This window comes from Tachyglossus aculeatus, chromosome X1 (assembly GCF_015852505.1).
Source record: "Tachyglossus aculeatus isolate mTacAcu1 chromosome X1, mTacAcu1.pri, whole genome shotgun sequence".
NCBI lineage: Eukaryota > Metazoa > Chordata > Mammalia > Monotremata > Tachyglossidae > Tachyglossus > Tachyglossus aculeatus.
The window spans coordinates 30,800,380-30,820,610 of record NC_052101.1 but is presented as its reverse complement, the minus strand read 5'-3'; the positions used below and the strand labels follow the sequence as shown (position 1 = coordinate 30,820,610).

The window sequence follows — 20,231 nt, the reverse complement described above, 5'->3', positions numbered from 1 at the left end:
TGGGTTCAAATTCTGGCTCTTCCATTTGTCAGCAGTGTGACTTTGGGCAAGTCACTGAACTTCTCTGTGCCTCAGTTCCCTTATCTATAAAATGGAGATGAAGACTGTGAGCCCCACGTGGGACAACCTGGTCACCTTGTAACCTCCCCAGCGCTTAGAACAGTGCTTTGCAAATAGTAAGCGCTTAATTAATACCATTATTATTATTATTATTATTGACAGTTTACTGTATGCAGAGCACTGTCAAGGGAGGTGGATGACAATGCAAGTGAGTTTGAGGATGCAGTTTGCTAATCAGGATAATTCCCCTCTCCATCCCCCCATCTTACCTCCTTCCCTTCCCTACATCACCTATATATATGTATATATGTTTGTACATGTTTATTACTCTATTTATTTATTTTACTTGTACATATCTATTCTATTTATTTTATTTTGTTACTATGTTTGGTTTTGTTCTCTGTCTCCCCCTTTCAGACTGTGAGCCCACTGTTGGGTAGGGACTGTCTCTCTATGTTGCCAATTTGTGCTTCCCAAGCGCTTAGTACAGTGCTCTGCACACAGTAAGCGCTCAATAAATACGATTGATGATGATGATGATGATGATAATAGCTGTTGGGGAAGAGTGTTTTTATGGCTTTGGAGTCCCATCATAAAGGACTCGCATTAGGTATAAAATAGGGAGTTCATTTGTGAAATGTACAATCTGTCTTTCATTATATACTCCCTTGTCAGATGCCTATATATCTCTATTAACGTCATAAATGTTTTCTTGCACCCAAAGATCCGGTACTTCCCCCCCCCAAAAAAAAAATCCAACATGGGGGAGAAACCAGAAGAATCCAAGCTTCCAGAGGAGCTGTTCAATGGTTTAAACATCACTGATGCCCAAGAAGCAGGTGCTTCCTGTTCTTTGATGTCGAATTCGGAAGACGGGCATCTTCAGAAAAAGCTGCTGAAGGATGATCAGCCTCCTCCCAAAGAGGACCAGGCAGAGGAGGAGCACTTTCATGACTGTAGTGATTCATTTGAGGAAAGGAAGCTGCCCGAAGAGGATGAATCAGAGGACAAATTAGATGACAAGGTGACACCCCCAGAACCAGATGAAGAATCCTTGCTGGATCTGGAGAAAAACATGCCGGAGGATGAGAAACAGGTAAATATGGTGCTGCGTAAACATTCTCCCACTTTTCCTGGTAGGAGATGCTTCAAGTGACACGCATTTTCATTTGTTGGTATGTAGTCCTTCACCCAGGGTTTGGAGGGAAAATTGAAAGTGGTTCCTTTTGTTAAGCATAGCAGCATTTTCACTTTGCTATTCTAATTATTGAGGGTTATTATAGTAATAGTAACTGTGGTGTTTAAGCACATACTCTTTGGCCAACCACTGTACTAAGCACTAAGGTAGATACAGTGGTGTCAGATCAAACACAGTTCCTGTGCCTACGTAAGGCTCAGCCTAAGTAAGAAGGTGAACAGGTATTGAATCTCCATTTCGCAGATGAAACTAAGGCTCAGAGAAGTTAAGTGACTTTTCCAAAGTCACCCAGCAGGCAAGCGGCAGAGCTGGGATTTGAACCCAGAATCCCCGACGCCCAGGACCTTGCTGTTTCCACTAGGCCATGCTCCTTACTTAGAGGTGTGAAGGGAGTAGTTGGGGGCCACCCTGGACTGCCAGGGGAGTCTTTGTCATTATCCATTATCTGGCTAATCACTGAGAAACCAGTCTTACTCTTTTCCATTCTCTGTCCTTCCTTTAGCTCCTACATTTAAACACTAATTTTGGAAGGAGGAAACCCCCTTTTGTTTGGCAGAGTAGGCTTCTGAGGCTGATGTGACATGGTTTCTCTCTTTGAAAGAAAAACTTTTTCATAATGTCACCGTGGTTTAACTACTCCATTATAAAATTAGTAGTTCTTATAAAATTAATAGTAGGGCAGCTCAGTCATCATTCTTTCTGATTGCTAACAGCAAGAGGTACTCCATTTTTATTGATTTGTGAGGCACATCCACAGATGATGTGTATGATAGGCATTAATTTCCTGGAAAATTTCCCTAAATTTAGGATATATGATAAACTTAAATATGGCAAATGCCATCATCATCATTATTATTAAGTGATTGTTATTATACTGTATTCTCTCAAGCGTTCAGTACAGTGCTTTTCACATAGTAATAAATAATAATAATGATGATGGCATTTATTAAGCACTTACTATGTGCAAAGCACTGTTCTAAGTGCTGGGGAGTTTGCACGGTGATCAGGTTGTCCCATGTGGGGCTCACAGACTTAATCCCCATTTTACAGATGAGGGAACTGAGGCACGGAGAAGTTAAATGACTTGCCCAAAGTCACACAGCTGACAAGTGGCAGAGCCGGGATTTGAACCGATGACCTCTGACTCCAAAGTCCGGGCTCTTTCCACTGAGCCACGCTGCTTCGTATTCAATAAATACGATTGAATGAACAAATTTTGTGCAGATCATACTTCTAGGTCATTGCACATGTGTTGGGTTTCTTGCAGTACAACCTAATGGGAAGAGCATGAATCTGGGAGTCACAGGACCTGGGTTCTAATTCTGCATCTGCCACTTGCCTGCTTTGTGACCTTGGACCAGTTACTTCTCTTTGCCTCAGTTTCTTCATTTGTAAAATGGGGATTCAGTCCTTGTCCTCCCTCCTACTTAGACTGTGAGCCTCATGTGGAACAGGGACTGCGTCAACCTGATTATCTTGTATCTACCCCAGTGCTCAGTGCAGTGCTTGGCACATCATAAATACTTAACAAGGAGCATTATTTTTATCATTACTATTAATAGTTATTATTTGTAGTTGTCTCAGGGGCTTCTGGGACAGATTTCCAGCAACCTGCTGCAACAATTATGCATGGATGAAAAGCTGCACATTCAAGGTAGCCCCCTTGATCTTAGTGCAGCATCTCCATCCGTAGTCTTTCCCCTTCCACCCAATCCCAGAAACAGGGCTCCCCGCTCCAGGGCCTTAAACACAGCCCAACCTGATATTCCCAGAGCCTGCCAATCAAGCCCAATTCATGCATCATTCTGCCTTTTAGTTTCATCTTTCACTTTTGCACTTGTTTAAAAACCTGAACGAATGAAATAAATTATGCCACTGAACAGCCGTGAGCTGGTAACACTGGATGGACTTAAAAGGCTGTTTTCTAAAGGTAAAAACCACCGATGGTTCAGGAAGCTGTTTTAGTACAGCACTGACAGAGTTGGTAAAAAAATCTTTGGAATACTGCTTGACAGTTTTTATGACTGAGTTTAGTAATTTTCCCGGGATTCTGAGTGTACGTTTGAGTTACGGTTATGATCCCAGTGTCTGTTGCCGAAAGGGAAGAATGAAGCCCAAAGATATGTTAGGGTCAGGCGGCAAAGGGGAGTGGAGGCTGCAGACTCTGTCTCAGCAAAAATAAAAGCAATCAAGCACAAATGCATTGTCTTGAAGAAACAGTTTATAAGGCAGCACAAATTTTTTTTTGCATTCACCTTTCTTTACTCGCTGTCATTGACTTGATTCAAACTCAGCGGTGGTCCGTCGTTCTCCCTTCATCCTCTTCCCTCCTTCTCCTTCCTTCCCTGCTCTCCACCTCCTCCTCCCAGCCCCTTCCAGCATAATGGTAGTCCATCTGCCCTTTCAGCTTTTGCAGCAAGACCGTGTGCGTGTTCCCTGCTGAAACAACCAGACTTGCTGCCTGAATGCTAGACTGGCTGAAATCTTCCCTCTTGCTTAATATTTTCTCATTAGTAAACCTTTTATGTGTACCCAAAGACAGAATCTGCCAACTGGGATGGTTCTCCTAGGAGCTACAGTCATTCTGAACCTTAGTGAGCTGCGGGTATGTGTGGGCAGCCCTCTCTTGAAAGAAACTTTTGAAGGAAAACCTTAATTTTAGTAAATTAGATGGCTTTTGGCAAACCGCTCCCCATCCATGTAAACAATGTACAGCACACTTTTCACTTCACGATGGATGGCACGTGTTCTTTTCTGATTTGTAGTTGGTTATCAGAGTTAGCGGTAGTAGTAATAGTACTTAATGAATGCACACTTGGTGCAATGCTTTGCACTAAGTGCTTGGGCAGAACAAAACAAAGGTGTGCTAATACAGTCCTTGCCCACAAGTTGCTTGCATTCTAACGATGCAGAGGGTGTAAAATATTAATAAAGAATTCAAAAGAAATAAGTGAATGTACAATTGGAATGTAAATGTGAGCTGCCCAAGAAATTGTCGAGGGAGAAGGGTAGGTGACCCAGAGTAAAGCCTTGTGGGTAAGGGGAGAGGATGAGAGGCAGAGGCGGATGCATCATTCATTAATTCATTGTCGTATTTATTGAGCGCTTATTGTGTGCAGAGCACTGTACTAAGCGCTTGGGAAGTACAAGTTGGCAACATATGCAGACGGTCCCTACCCAGCAGCGGACCCACAGTCTGGAAGGGAGGGACAGACAACAAAACAAAACTCATTAACAAAATAAAATAGAATAGTGAATATGTACAAGTAAAATAAATAGAGTAATAAATCTGTACAAGCATATATACACGTGTTGTGGGGAGGGGAAGAGGTAGGGTGGGAGGAGGGGGAGAGGGATGGGGGAGCTCAGTCTGGGAAGGCCTCTTGGAGGAGGTGAGCTCTCAGTAGGGCTTTGAAGGGAGGAAGAAAGCTAGCTTGGCGGATGTGCGGAGGGAGGGCATTCCAGGCCAGGGGGAGGATGTGGGCCGGGGGTCGACGGTGGGACAGGTGAGAACGAGGCCCAGTGAGGAGGTTAGCGGCAGAGGAGCGGAGGTTGTGGGCTGGGCTGTAGAAGGAAAGAAGGGAGGTGAGGTAGGAGAGGGCGAGGTGATGGAGAGCCATGAAGCCAAGAGTGAGGAGTTTTTGCCTGATGCGTAGGTTGATTGGTAGCCACTGGAGATTTTTGAGGAGGGGAGTAACATGCCCAGAGCGTTTCTGCACAGAGATGATCCAGGCAGCAGCGTGAAGTATAGATTGAAGTGGGGAGAGACAGGAGGATGGGCGATCAGAGGGGAGGCTGATGCAGTAATCCAGTCGGGATAGGATGAGAGATTGAGCCAGTAGGGTAGCGGTTTGGATGGAGAGGAAAGGGCAGACCTTGGCAATGTTGCGGAGGTGAGAGCGGCAGTTTTTGGTGATGGATTGGATGGGTGAACGAGAGAGCGGAGTCAAGGATGGCACCAAGGTTGCGGGCTTGTGAGACGGGAAGGTCGGTAGTGCCGTCAACAGTGATGGGAAAGTCAGGGAGAGGGCAGGGTTTGGGAGGGAAGATAAGGAGTTCAGTCTTGGACATATTGAGTTATAGATGGCGGGCAGACATCCAGATGGAGATGTCTTGAAGGCAGGAGGAGACACAAGCCTGAAGGGAGGGAGAGAGAGCAAGGGTAGAGATGTAGATTTGGGTATCATCAGGGTAGAGATGATAGTTGAAGCCGTGGGAGCGAATGAGTTCACCAAGGGAGTGAGTGTAGATAGAGAACAGAAGGGGACCAAGAACTGATCCTTGAGGAACCCCTACAGTAAGGGGATGGGAGGGGGAGGAGGAGCCCGCAAAAGAGACTGAGAACCAGGAAAGGACAGAGTCTGTGAAGCCAAGGTTGGATAGCATCGACTGAAACTGAACAGGAACAGACACGGAAGTGAGAGGAGAGCCAGATTCATTCATTCAGTCATATTTATTGAGCGCTTACTGTGTGCAGAACATTACTAAGCATTTGGGAAGTACAGTTCAGCAACAGAGACAATCCCTGCCCACAACGGGCTCACAGTCTAGAAGAGGGGACACAGACATCAAAACAAGTAAGGTTAGTGCCGTGCCAGCAAAACTGAGGCCCAGTAGTATTTTATGGGTAAGGGAGTGATCCGCAGTGCAGGGAACAGCCGAGAGGTCAAGGAAGATCAGGATGCGCTTGGCACTGAAGAGGTCTTTGGTGACCTTAGAGAACACGGTTTTGGCAGAGTGATGAGGTTGGGGTTAGGGCTCGCCAGACCACAGTGGAGTAGAGATCCAGGACAGGAGGGCGATGTGGGAAGAGAATAGTGGGAGGGAATGCAAGGGAAAGGGGAATTCAGAGGCCAGAGGGGTCTGCGAGGAAGGGGATGCTTGGTGGGATGGTGGTAGAGAATGGCGTGGATGGGAAGGGTGAAATGAGATGGGGTGGGGGCACATAAATGGTAAGGGGGGGCTGATGGGAGGATGTCAGTTGAGCGCTTACTCTATACAGAGCACTATCCTGAGCGCTTGGAAGAGTACAGTGTGACAGAGTTGGTAGACATGTTCCCACTCACAGTGAGCTTTCAGTCTAGAGGATGATGCCGTGGGAATTAGATAAGGCCACCTGGAGCAGTTGGGTTTTCAGGGGGGCTTTGAAGGTGAGGTAGTGGGTGGTTTGGCAGATTTGAGAGGGGATGGAGCTCTAGAAAGATAGAAGTGTCCACTCATCCATTGGTAATGGGACGGTTGTTAGCTCTGTAGGCGTGACAAGTGTAAGCAGGGGTGTGATGAGTGAAGAGGCCGGAAAGATAAGAAAGGAGAAAGCTACTGGAGTGCATAGAATCCAATAGTGAGGGGAGTTTGCAGAGAGAAATGGGTGGCCACTGAGAGATTTTGATGAGTCTCTGAACAGCATTTTAGGATGAGAATCTGGATATCCAAGTGGAGAGTGGTCTGGAGAGGGAGAGCCGGGGTTCAGGAAGACCAGTAAAAGGGCTGATAAAATAATCCAGCCTGGAAATAATGGTGCCGAGAGGGTGGCTGTAGAGCTGGAGAGTAAAGGGTGGGTCTGGAAAATATTTTGGAAAAAAGCACCAGTAGAAAAACTGAATGCGGGTGGGGAAGAAAATGAGGTGCTGAGACATGGAGAGTGGTGATGTTGCTGACTGTAATGGGAAATTTAGGAAGGAAGACGAGGAACAACTTTTTCACTATGTTGCTTAAGGTGGTGGTGGATCATAGATGTGGTTTGCAGACTGATCCTGTTGTTGGCAGTTAGCATTTGATAGTCAATGGAATGACTTTACATTTGGTTTTTTTTTAATCCAACCAGGCATCTCTCCAGGAAAGTTTCAGGAGTATATCTTGTCCAGCGCTTCACTGATACCTGGGGAGGTGTAGGAACACTAGCGTGGCTTAGTGGCAAGAGCACGAGCTTGGGAGTCAGAGGTCGTGGGTTCTAATCCCGGCTCCGCCACTAATCAGCTCTGTGACTTTGGGCCAGTTACTTAACTCCTGTGCCTCAGTTACCTCATCTGTAAAATGAAGATTAAGACTGGGAGCCCCAAGTGGGACAACCTGATTACCTTCTATCTACCCTAGTGCTTAGAACAGTGCTTGGCACATAGTAAGCACTTAACAAATACCACCATAATCATTATTATTATTATTATTATCCCATTTTCCAGATGAGGTAACTAAGGCACAGAGAAGTGGCTTGCCGAAGTCACACAGCAGACAGGTGGCGGAGCCGGGATTAGAGCCCATATCCTCTGGCTCCCAAGCCTGTGCTCTTTCCACTAAGCCACGCTGCTTCTCACTGACTCTGTTGTATTATTCTCTCCTAGGCCCTTAGTACAATGCTGTGCGCAAGTAAGCTCTCAATAAATATCATTAATTGCAACAGCAAGATTGTCACTGATAGGCATTTTTTATTTAAATAGATTAGTTTGTCCTTTAAAATTTTCAGAACTAATGACTAACCTGCTGTAGTACCCTTCACCCACTGGAGTGGGAATTTACATGATAGTACACATTGTGTAGGTGTTAAGCTGGAGGTATAGAGCAGTGGTTTCCCAGGGGCATGGCTTAGTGGAAGGAATCAGTGAAGTGAAGACTGTGGATTTGTGCTAAAACATAAATAGGAAATGACGCAAGTGCTGATACAAATATCCCCTTGGGTTTTAAGATTCATTCATTCAGTCATATTTATGGAGCACTTACTGTATGCAGAGCACTGTACCTTGGAAAGTATAGTTTGTCAACAGATAGAGACAATCCCTACCCAACAACGGGCTCACAGTGTAGAAGGGGGAGACAGACAACAAAACAAAACAAGTAGATAGGCGTCAGTACCATCAAAATAGATAAATAGAATTATAGATATATATACATCATTTATAAATTAGAGTAATAAATATGTACAGATACACACAAGTGCTATGGGGAGGGGAAGGGGGTAGGGCAGAGGGAGGGAGTGGGGGCGATGGAGAAGAGAGGAGGAGCAGAGGAAAAGGGGAGGCTCAGTCTGGGAAGGCCTCCTGGAGGAGGTGAGCTCTCAGTAGGGCTTTGAAGGGAGGAAGAGAGCTAGTTTGGCGGATGTGTAGAGGGAGGGCACTCCGGGCCAGGGGTCGACAGCAGGACAGGTGAGAACAAGGCACAGGGAGGTTAGCGGCAGAGGAGCGGAGTGTGCGGGCTGGGCTGGAGAAGGAGAGAAGGGAGGTGAGGTAGGAGGGGGCATGGTGGTGGAGAGCTTTGAAGCCAATAGTGAGGAGTTTTTGCTTCATGCAAAGGTTGATAAGCAACCACTGGAGATTTTTGAGGAGGGGAGTGACATGCCTAGAGCGTTTCTGTAGAAAGATAATCCGGGCAGCAGAGTGAAGTATAGAGTGAAGAGGGGAGAGACAGGAGGATGGGAGATCAAAAAGGAAAGGGATCAGAAAGGATTAATCCGTCATTTGGAGATGCGGGAACCACCCACCACAAATGGAATATGTTGATTTTTCCCTACTCACTAATGGAAATGGTTTTATATTTTTTGATTGAATGGAATAGGCAGTTATCCATCAGAGGTGATTGCTGTGCCAAACTGTGAGAGGAATCAAAGATCTTAAAACATGCCATCCCAGGATCAGAGCTCCCGCTAGTCTGTAAGCGTCTTGTGGGCCGGGATTTTCTACACTTACTCTACTGTACTGTATTCTCCCGAATGTTTAATAGTGCTCTGCACAAAGTAAGTTGCTCAGTAGATACCATTGATTCATTGATTGATTGATTAGTGGTCTATCCAGCCTAGTATTCTGCCTCCAGAAATGGCATCAGAGTACTTGGAGAAACCATGTGATTGCTGCCATCCATTAACTTTTTCTTAATTTTCCATTGGCGTATCATTATCATTTCATATCCCTCTTTTTCTCTCTTCTAACTCATCATACATTGAATAACCATGGGTCTTTATAAAACTCACCAAGTCAAGTCAAGCATCATTAATTTTCCCTCTAGCAACTCAATGTGGCTATCCAAAGTCCTTCTGAACCTACAGATATTTCCAGCCAGATAGATTACCTTAGTGGTAAAATCCATATGCTCACCATCTGTTGAGTAAAGCAATCAATTAACCGTATTTATTGAGCACCTACTATGTGTAGGGTACTGTATAAGCACTTGGAAGAGTACAATATCACAGAGTTGGTAGACATATTTCCCGCCCACAATGAACTTACTGTCTAGAGGGTGAGATAAACAGTAATAGAAAGAAGTAAATTACGGATATGTACATAAGGGCTGTGAAACTGAGGGAAGGATGCAAATCCAAGTACAAGGATGACTTGGGTGTGGGAGAAAAGGAAATTAGGGCCTAGTTGGGGAAGCCCTCTTGGATGTGCCTTCAGTAAGCCTTTGAAGGTGGGGATAGGGCTATCTGTTGAATATGAAGAGGAACAGTGAATGGGTTGGCTTTAGAGGAGCAAAGTGAGCAGGCTGATATTAGTGGTACAAGATGGATGAAAGGACAGGGGAGCGAGTGAGTTGAATTTAGTATTTCCTTTTGTTTTAAATCTATCCCCTTCATTCAACCGTATTAAGCACTTACTGTGTGCAGAGCACTGTACTAAGTGCTTGGGAAAGAGCAATACAAGAATAAACAATGGCAATCCCTGCCCACAACAAGCTCACAATGTAGAGGCCCATCAAGTTTCAGTTATTGCCCCCTGTTCCTTTTGTCATGGGTTATAGTGAACAGCAAATCCATTTGCTCTTTGCACACCCTTTTGGTTAGGGTATACTTGAATCATGTCTTTTTGTCGGCTTCATCTTTTTGCACTGATGAGTCCTAACTTTTCCAAAGCAATCCTCTGGACATAGTGAGTCCCCTTTGAGAGCTATGGGTATAGTACCGTCTTTAAAGTAGGTATCAGTGATCCCAGGGAGGCCAGTGTGAGATATGCCAGCTAGCATAATAATAATAATAATGGTACTCATTAAGTGCTTACTATGTGCCAAGCACTGCTGTGAGCACTGGTGTAGATACAATTTAAATAATAATAATAATGTTGGTATTTGTTAAGCGCTTACTATGTGCAAAGCACTGTTCTAAGCGCTGGATAATTATAATGGCATTTATTAAGCGCTTACTGTGTGCAAAGCACTGTTCTAAGCGCTGAGGAGGTTTCAAGGTAATCAGGTTGTCCCAAAGGGGGCTCACAGTCTTAATCCCCGTTTTACAGATGAGGTAACTGAGGCTATCCCACATGGGGCTCACACTCTTAAACCCTATTTGACAGATGAGGTAAGTGAGGCCTAGAGAAGTTGTGCCTTGCCCAAAGTCACCCAGCAGACAGGTGGCCGACAGGATTAGAACCCAGGTCCTTCTGACTCCCGGGCCCATGCCCTCTCCACTAAGCCACACTACTCTTGAGATGCCACTCTGGTTTGGTATCAGGGATGCCAACCCTGTGACAAATTGTGGTGGTTATTTGACTTCTCAATGGTCCCTTATACATTTTCCTCATCTCCGGCTTGTGTAAGATTGATGGTTCACAACTGGGCCTTGGGGTTCGGTTTTCAGGCCAGGCAGGGCCTTACAGTAATTCATTTAAAATTAGTTTGACTCTGTTGAGGAGTTGGTAACCATGGCATGCTCAATGTCATCGTAGTTGGCATGCCAGCTTCAGAATGCATACGTGGTGCAGATGCCCTCTTCTGGGCTGGCAACTATGCTTTGAGTCTACTGGCAGCGCCTTTGTTTTAACAGCCATGCTATAGATTCATAGTTACCAAATTGGATGATCCCATTTCATTCCTCTGTCTTATTCCACTCTGCAGATGGCTAAGGAATGTGGTGGAGAGGCGTGGAATAGCAGATTGGGGTCTCCTAAAGCCTCAGTGCTGTCTGTATTATGAAAGTAGTTCCTTCTTGATCTACCCACCCCAGCAGTCGTTTGGGGTTTTGAAAGAAGGGTTATACAAAAATGTCTTTGCGGGGGTAGTAAGCGCTTAATAAATACCATAAACGAATTGAGGATAGGCAGCATAACCTTGTGAAAAGAGCACAGGCCTGAGACTCTAATCCCAGCTCTTTCATATACCTACTGTGTGACCTTGGGCAAGTCACTTCATTTTTCTGCTTGTTACCTCATCTGTAAAATGGGGATTAAGATTGTGAGCCCAACATTGGCTCACAGTCCAGTCCTATGAGTTTGGGTCTACCCTAACCCTTAGTACAGTGCCTGGCACATAGTAAACGCTTAATAAGTACCACGAAAAAAAAATTGCCCTTTGCTGTAATTCAGGATGGCCTTAAAGCAGTTTAGATGGTGAATGTTTCTGAAGAAACGTATGTGTGAAGATACTAGGTATTTTTGTAATGCATATAGCAAAACGACACCTGCTCTTAAACATATTAAAACTGGAAAAAGCCAGTTAGGCAGAAAAATCATGAGCATTTTTGCAGTGGCTAAAGAAACTGCAAACCCCTTATTTAATGTTAAGAACAGTTGCTAAAACTTCAACACCAAACTATTTTACAGCATTTCTTTCATTTGTTGGGTGCTCTGTAATCATGTTGCGTCCAGCACTAAAACTGGAATTGTTTTACCATAGAATATTACAATGTAGATGCCTAGCTTTCCCGAACTCTTAACTATTCCTCTAGTATGACCCCTTAATCATTTAGACCAAGCTCAGATTGCTTGAGCTCAGACAACCACTGCATTTCCTGAAACTGTAGGGGGAAGCAGATAGCTGCTGACAGATTCATAAATTGGAAATGAACGTGCCTGTCTGGACTTAAATTGTTCTAAGTTGTTTTCCTCTGAGACTTTCTCTTAACTCTCTCTGATCAGCCTAGTGAGAGTGTGAACTCTCTCTGATCAGCCTAGTGAGAGTATATGGGTGTCCTGTTGACTGCTATCACATGATTTCTTTCAGTGCAAGTGATGGCTGCTTATCAAAGAAGGAGCAATCCCTCATCACCCCTAGACTCAAATTGTATAAATGGCCCCAGGCAATAAAATGTAGCCGTGCGCCTATTTGTGCTGTCAGTAAAAAAAAGAAAAGAAAAGAAAAAAAGCCCATTCAATATTTCAAATGCCTCTAATTCTCCGTAAATCACTGGTGGCGTGGATGAATAGGTTATTCTGTGGAATAGCGAGACAGGAAATCATTACAGTGCCATCAAAGAATCAGGAAGTTAGTTTCTCACGGAGTTCATTTCTCTTGGTTTAACCATACATATGTTTATGGTGGGTTTTATTGTTGTTGCTTACGGCTGTAACTCCTTAAGGGCAAGAACTGTGGCTTTTTGGATCTAGGTAATTCCCAAGGTTTTGAACTCCGTAGCAAATTATTTAATAATAAATGGTGGTATTTGACATTTGGTTGTTAAGCACTTACTATGTGCCAGGCACTGTACTAAGCTCTGAGGTAGATATAAGCTAATAAGGTTGGACCAAGTCCCTGTCCCCCATGGGGCTCACAATCTTAACTCCTGTCTTGCAGATGAGACAACTGAGGCACAGAGAAGTAAAGTAACTTGCCTGTGATCACACAGCAGACACGTTGGGGAGCCGGAATTAGAATCCAGGTCCTCTGACTCCAAGGCCCATGCTTTAACCACTAGGCCAAATTAGCGCTTTTAGGAAAATTACTTCGCAGTGCCGTATCTGGAAAAGGTTATTTAACCATCGAGCTGAAAAGACATTTGTAGAAATAAAATTGTCAATCTGTCGGGTTCATCATTTAACTGGGGAGCATCTTCTGTCTTTTTGAAAGATTATAAAGTCACAAATGATAATTTGCCATTACACAAAGGAGGTTTTTAGAAATTCATTAAGGCTGTGGCAGGCAAAATCTGACAGCCTCTTTATTGTCACTTTGATGACTTCCTTGTTCTTTGGCTTTTATTGTACTAAAAAGTGATTACCTCGTTTTCTCCCTTTTCTCACCCTTTTGAATATAACGCAAAGTCAGAATTTGTAATGAAGTCAGACACTTTAACGAAAGACTGAAGAGATCTCCTCAGTGGTTAAGTGAGCTAGTTTCTACTCCATCGCCTGGCTTCCTTTCCTCCCCTCAGGTCCAAACCCTTCAGTGACAAGATGAAGCTCCCTTCACTGTGCTGTGGTTATTTTGAAATCCTTTGGAAAGGGCGAGGGTTGGGGAAGCAGCATGATGCTCCGACACTTTTCGCAAGGACAGTCTGCCTGATAGTGGGTATTTAGGCAAGAATATAAAAGGGTTTTGAAGAGTGTGAGCCCCTTGTGTCCAGGGAACATGTTAACTGTGTTTGGAGTTTCCCAAATGCTATTACTTAATACTCCAATATGGAACCATTTGACACAAACTCCTGACACAGCAGTCATCTGCAGGTGTGGCTCGGGGCAAAAACTGCAAGTAACTTTCTGCCAGCACTTTCCCTCTGGCTCTTTTGTTGGATTCAGCCAATGACTGCCTTTATATAGGGTGATATTTCTCACGCGCACTGTGGCAGAGGGCTTCAAGAGCTTAAGCACAGGATGCTACTGCACAGAAGGGTTTCCGCGGTGTGGGCAATGGTGTGGAAAGGTGAAGATTGACAAAATAGCTGGAGAGTTAATGAGCCAGAGAGGTACGAGAAATGCCGGGGTAGGCTGGCATGCCTGATTGCATTAGAGTTAAATGTAATCATACTAAATAGACTGTTCGATCTAGATCTGTACTTGCCTCTTGCACCATTTCATGTATCTATCAAGCCTGCCTCCCTGAGCATTTTCTGTAACACGGTCATTAAGAAGTCCGTTGTCCAGACTTCCCAGAGACCCAGAATCTTAACATCTTAGGGTGGACAGTGTTTCCCCCTAGATTAATGAGCTCTGAGGAGTCTGCCCAGAGATTTGGAAGCGGAATAACCTGCCATTAATGGGTGCTGAACCCCGTACTAAGCGCTTGGGAAAGTGCAGTACAAAAGAGTTGGTAGACGTGAACCTTGCCCATAAGGAGCTTACCATCTAGAGGAGTGATCAATCCATCTACCCTCCATCAGTGTTATTTAGTGCTTACCGTGTGCGGAGCTCTGTACTAAGCACATGGGAGAGCACACTATGACAAAGTTGGAAGACACGTTCCCCGCCCACAAGTATCTCACAGTCTAGAGGGGGAGGCAGACATTAATATAAAAAAATAAATTATGGCTATGGACATAAGTTCTGTGGGGCTGAGGGAGGGGGTGTATGAAAGGTGCAAATCCAAGTGCAAGGGTGACACAGAAGGGAGTGGGAGAAGAGGAAATGAGGGCCTCTTTGGGGAAGTCCTGTTGGAAGGTGATGTGCCTCCAATAAGGTTTTGGAAAGTGGGGAGAGTGATTGTCTGTTGAATATGGACTCCATTCCAGTGGCAGGTAGTAATCAATCAATCAGTCAATCGTTTTTATTGAGCACTTACTGTGTGCAGAGCACTGTACTAAGCGCTTGGGAAGTACTAGTTGGCAACACATAGAGACAGTCCCTACCCAACAGTGGGCTCACAGTCTTAAAGGGGGAGACAGAGAAAAAAACCCAAACATACTAACAAAATAAAATAAATAGACATGTACAAGTAAAATAAATAAATAAATAAATAATAGAGTAATAAATATGTACAAACATATATACAGGTGCTGTGGGGAAGGGAAGGAGGTAAGATGTGGGGGATGGAGAGAGGGACGAGGGGGAGAGGAAGGAAGGGGCTCAGTCTGGGAAGGCCTCCTGGAGGAGGTGAGGTCTCAGTAGGGCCTTGAATTTAGTAGTACATGAATGCTGCAGTAACAGACAGCACTATTGGACTGTATAGGTCTTGGATCCCCAAGCCTCCTGGCCTTTATAGTGAAGAGCTCAGACCGTGTGTACTCTGTTAACCCCAAACACCCTAGGTACTCCGGTTTTTGTACGTCCGGCTTCAAAGTGATCCTAGTCAATCTAGATCTGCAGCGCTTGTTCTGTATTATAGAATTACCCAACCCTCATCATCATCATCATGGGATGGCTTCATGGAGGGTTAAAGGAAGAGCCTTGATCAGTAGAATTTATGGAGGATGTACGGTGTGCTGAGCACTGTATTGTTTGGACTCTAGACTGTGAGCCCACTGTTGGGTAGGGACTGTCTCTATATGTTGCCAACTTGTACTTCCCAAGCGCTTAGTACAGTGCTCTGCGCACAGTAAGTGCTCAATAAATATGATGGATTGATTGATTGACATGGGCACTAGAAATAAAAGTCACAGTTCCTGCATAAAGGGTTAGCAGTCTCACATCATTTCTCAGCATTTCTGCAGTTAATGGATAACATAGAGTATGAACCAATCTCACTTGCATTTTACTAATTTTAAGTCTTGATATGATTTGTAAATAAGCTTGGTGAAGCATCATCGCTGAGAAGTCATGTAAATTAACCTTAGTGGTGTTTTATTCGGGTATCATCATTTTATTACTCCGTGGCATGCCAGTAACTGTCCTACAATACAAAAAACGACTCAGAAGGGAACAGATGCATTTTACTTTCAAATTTTCAAGGTCCTTTAATCTGCAGGGAGCCCTAGTCTTGTGTAAAATGTTAGGAAACACAGAAGGAAATGAAAAAAGCATTGTACCGTACTTGTGGTCTGCCTGATGTGTTCCAGGGAATAATTGAAGTGTATTCCATTCAGAGAGGAACTCCTTTTATTTGGGAAGGGGATGTCATTGCAGGTGCTGTTTATTTACAGTGCGGCATCGCCATTTCCCCTGAGACTTCAGCAGCAAGGAGAACATTATTTCCTTCAGATACCGTGTGAGAAATCCTTTCTGAAATCTAAAGCAAAAGCGGTGGTCTTCCCAAGAGCTTTTCTGGAGTTCATTACAAGACATTGTACAAGACAAGGCTCGCTCAAAAGTTTCCATTCGGCTTCCGTCTCAGAAGAACCAATCTTAGAAAGATTTGCACGGAACTAATTGCCGTAGCGTGGAAGGACCTGAGTAGGCCCCCCCCAGCATCTGTCTCCAAAGAGCAGATGCACGCACCACCTTACCGATGCCATCTTCCGATTGGGAATTAGATGGAGAGGGAGAGAGAGAGATTTCTTTCACAGAGGCCAGGCAGACAGTAGAATGAACCCCTGTCTTTGATTTGGTTCAAGTCAGTTTCTTGTTGCAGCAGGGAGGTGGGCCGGCTGTCTCCTCAGTGTACTATTTTTAGCTGTTTCCAAGGAGATGTTCTGCACGATATTGATAATTGCATTAATCCCCGATTTTATACAGTCTGGCAAAAGAAACAGCTCCTTTTACAGCTTCTTTGCTGCTTAATCGCTTGCTAAATTGTAATTTAATGGAGGCTTGATTTGAACTGCATGTATGAAAATTTGCTGGTCAAAAGATGACCGTGAACTAATTGGTGCCAGAACCGGGGACCGGGGCCCTTTTCCCACCTGTTAAAGCCACTGATTCCCAGTCCTGGGTTTCCTCCAGTAGCTGCTTTCATATACATAAATGATTTGTGAGTTACCAGTGGAGGAAAGGGCTTCCCGGTTTTTCTGTAGCTGCACCTGAGCGGGTGGCAAGCAAACATGAATGCCAGCTTTGTGCCAGCAATGCCCGTTAAGAGGTTCCTGGGTGGAAGCCAGTGTCATCTTCATCAAGGAAAGGAATAGTCATTCCATCTTTGGGTTTGATGGTTGTGAGGCCAGTTATAAGAAGTACCAAAGGTGAAGAAGAGAAACCACATAGGAAAATGTAGCTGAAATTTATTTGTAATCATTTATTGCCTGTATACAGTAGTAGTTTTTCTGTGGCAGTTAAATTTGGAAAGCCTTCATTCAAAATTATTATATTTTTAAGACATTGAAGACTACTAGATTGTAAGCTCATTAAGCAGGGAACATGCCTACCAACTCGGTTGGATTGTACAGTTCTTTGCACCCAGGAAGTGCTCAATAAATACCATCGATTGATTGATTGAACAAAAAGGGCATAATATTTCTTCCAGCATTTGTACCTAATGTAAGCCTTCATAGATCTCCTTATAGAAAGGTCTTTGTTGTTATAATCATCAGAGCTTTTTTTTTTTAACAAAATTACCAAATTGGCTTTTAAAAGGATGGGTGGGAGCTTTCCTCATGGCTGTGAAAGTGAAAGACCCATAGAGAAGCAGCATGGCTCAGTGGAAAGAACACCGGCTTTGGAGTCAGAGGTCATGGGTTCAAATCCCGGCTCCTCCCAATTGTCAGCTGTGTGACTTTGGGCAAGTCACTTAACTTCTCTGTGCCTCAGTGCCCTCATCTGTAAAATGGGGATGAAGATTGTGAGCCCCGCGTGGGACAACCTGATCACCTTTTAACCTCCCGAGCGCTGAAAACAGTGCTTTGCACATAATAAGCACTTAATAAATGCCATCATTATTATTATAGGTGGGGAAGGGAAAAGAGTCAAATAGGAGTGCCATTCCCAGTCCCCCCCAGTGGTCCAGCCCCTTGTCTAGAAATCACCAGAAGCCATGCTGGAGATCAGATCTACCCTCAGTGGTGAACATTGAGCCCATTACAGAAAGTGGAAGCCGGAACCTTCTGACATACAAGACACCTTCTGTGTGGAGGGCCTTCCATCTCTCCCTTAAAGCTTGGCACTGTTCTCTGCCTTCCCTTCCCCCTTTGCTCTCTCCCCTACTCCCAGAGGAGGCAAAAGCCTTTGCTCACCCTTGCAGTTTGGGTGATCCCCTCACATATTGCCTGGTGTCAGTCCCAGTCATTCATTCATTCATTCAGTCGTATTTATTGAGCGCTTACCATGTGCAGAGCACTGCACTATGCTCTTGGAAAGTTCAATTCGGCAACAAGTAGAAACAATCCCTACCCAACAACGGGCTCACAGTCAGGGACCATAATCAATGCTGAAGCTGTTTGCTGTACCAGAGGTGACTTTGAAAGACAAACAAATGAACTTAAGCAGCAGCAGTCCATGCATTTTCAAATTCTTGTACTATGAGGTTACTGTAAACAAAATCTGTCCATTGTGTTTTCTGTTTGTCTATATTTATTGTATCTTATTAACAAAATTGCAGTTCGCTCACTGGGGGCAGGGAAGTGTCTAGTAACTCTGCTAAACTCTTAGTACAGTGCGCTGCGCACAGTAAGCGCTCAGTAAATACGATGGATTGACTGCTCAGAGGCCTAAGCAAGGGGCGCCATACTACTTGCTAATTGCAGTTAAATATTGCCAGACATAACTCCCTAATTATCTAACTTGTGGAATTATCTGATCTTTTGCAGAAAAGAAAAAAAGAGAGCGCCAGACTAAAGGAAGAGGGAAATGAACAGTTTAAGAAAGGAGGTGAGTGAAGTGTTTTAAAATGCCTGACAATTTTGAGATGGATGGGAGCAGCCGTTATCATGTTCCTTGCCCTTCTCTAAAACTACCCTAGAAAAATTGTAAAGGCATTTGCATTCTCTGGCAATTAGATATTGGAATCTTGTTTCTCCATCAAATCCTAGAGAACATTCTCAGCTGATGGAGAGTAAATTGGTGCGTTTGTATGTGTCTGTTGGCGCATACAACATTTTTTTTCCTGTAATCTAATACTTATCCCTTCAGAAGTAGGGTTGTTGTAAAGCTGTTTCGCTATGGCTTTGAAAAATCATGACCTTACATATTTGAGTAAGCTATTTTCCAGTTCCTCCCCTACTTCCTTGCTATAATAAGCATAGGTATGGGTGTACGTCTGTTAGCTAGAGAAGCGTTTTGCTGAATGTGTCACATGGCTGGGTATTCTGGCAAAGCAGGTGATCTTCTGTTTTTGCTTTTTCCACTACACCCAATTCTCCTATAGCACGGGGATAGCATTCTCACAGTGCACTATGATACCAAAAACTCCTGCTGTAGTTCTCACCATGTCTATGGGCCAGTTACACAGCCATTTCTAACACTGCATCTCGCTGTGTCCAGGCAGGCTTGCATAGTCAGAAGAATGCTCCTTCTCCTGCTTCCGCATTGTAGCTCAGGTGTATGGGGGAAACATGCTTGATGACCGAACTGAGTGTACTTAGGAAGGAACTGGTTTTTAGATGCTACTTTTGAGGCACTCTCAATTTTGAACTGAATCTATGTACCAAGGTTACAATGACAAAAATGACATTTTCACATTTGTTGGAGCTGGCAAACAGCAGTTTCATATCCTTCCTTCTTTTCACAGTCTTCCCCTGTCGTTGTTGGCTGAAAAATGCCTCAGTAAACCGAGGAGCAGGGTTTTCTGCCTTGACCATTGAAGGGTAGTGTCTTTCAGTATGCCCTCATTAATTAAGGTGGTCTTCCACCGCCAGTCCCCTGATTTTGAAGCTGAAGGTGTTACTGGTATGAGTGACATAGGAATTATGAAACAGGAATAACGACTCACTCTTGTTCATTGGGTTTCAAATTGGATGTCTGGAAAGCCAGAGAATGAGTAAATATTTAAAAGAAAGGAGTCTCCTTGAGTACTTCTTGTGATCTTAATTTTTTTTTAAGTGATGAAATACTGAAAAACGATGACTAAAAACTGCAGAATATTTACTGGCACAAGTCCATCCATCTGACTAAAACCTTGGCTTAAAGAACACTCTGCTTCAATAGCAGCCCAAAGAGATTAAGCCCGGGACTTGAGAGAAGATTATATAGCATGGGAACAGTATCAAAGCTGAAACCCGAATGGGAACTTTTGTTCCATTTTTGCCTCCTCTCTCCTTACCTTTTTAACCTTCAGAATATACAGAAGCTGAAAGTTCCTACAGCAGAGCTCTCCAGACTTGCCCGGCTTGCTACCGCCCAGACAGGTCTATACTCTTTTCAAATAGAGCTGCAGCGAGGATGAAGCAGGTAAGCTTGTTTGGGTGACCTTTTACTTGCAGGGATACAGCAAACAGAGAGCTCAGTAGGTAGTAATTCTTGGAGTATGAATAGCTGCTCCTGGATTTTTGCTCCTCACTTTCATCCAACTCTTTACTAGAAACAAGAAGACAAATGGTCAATTT

The 20,231-nt window shown here is 44.1% G+C and overlaps 1 protein-coding gene across 1 annotated transcript in view; it reads left to right on the top strand.

Annotated features, from left to right (window-relative positions):
* The first annotated feature begins 767 nt into the window (after positions 1–767).
* Positions 768–20,231, top strand: part of TTC1 (tetratricopeptide repeat domain 1) — a 46,097-nt gene continuing 26,633 nt past the window's right edge. The window contains exons 1-3 of the mRNA XM_038740218.1: positions 768–1,156; positions 18,498–18,558; positions 19,964–20,076. Of these exons, the coding sequence (XP_038596146.1) occupies positions 821–1,156; positions 18,498–18,558; positions 19,964–20,076 (510 nt within the window). The 5' untranslated portion in view covers positions 768–820. The remainder of the gene's footprint in view (positions 1,157–18,497; positions 18,559–19,963; positions 20,077–20,231) is intronic.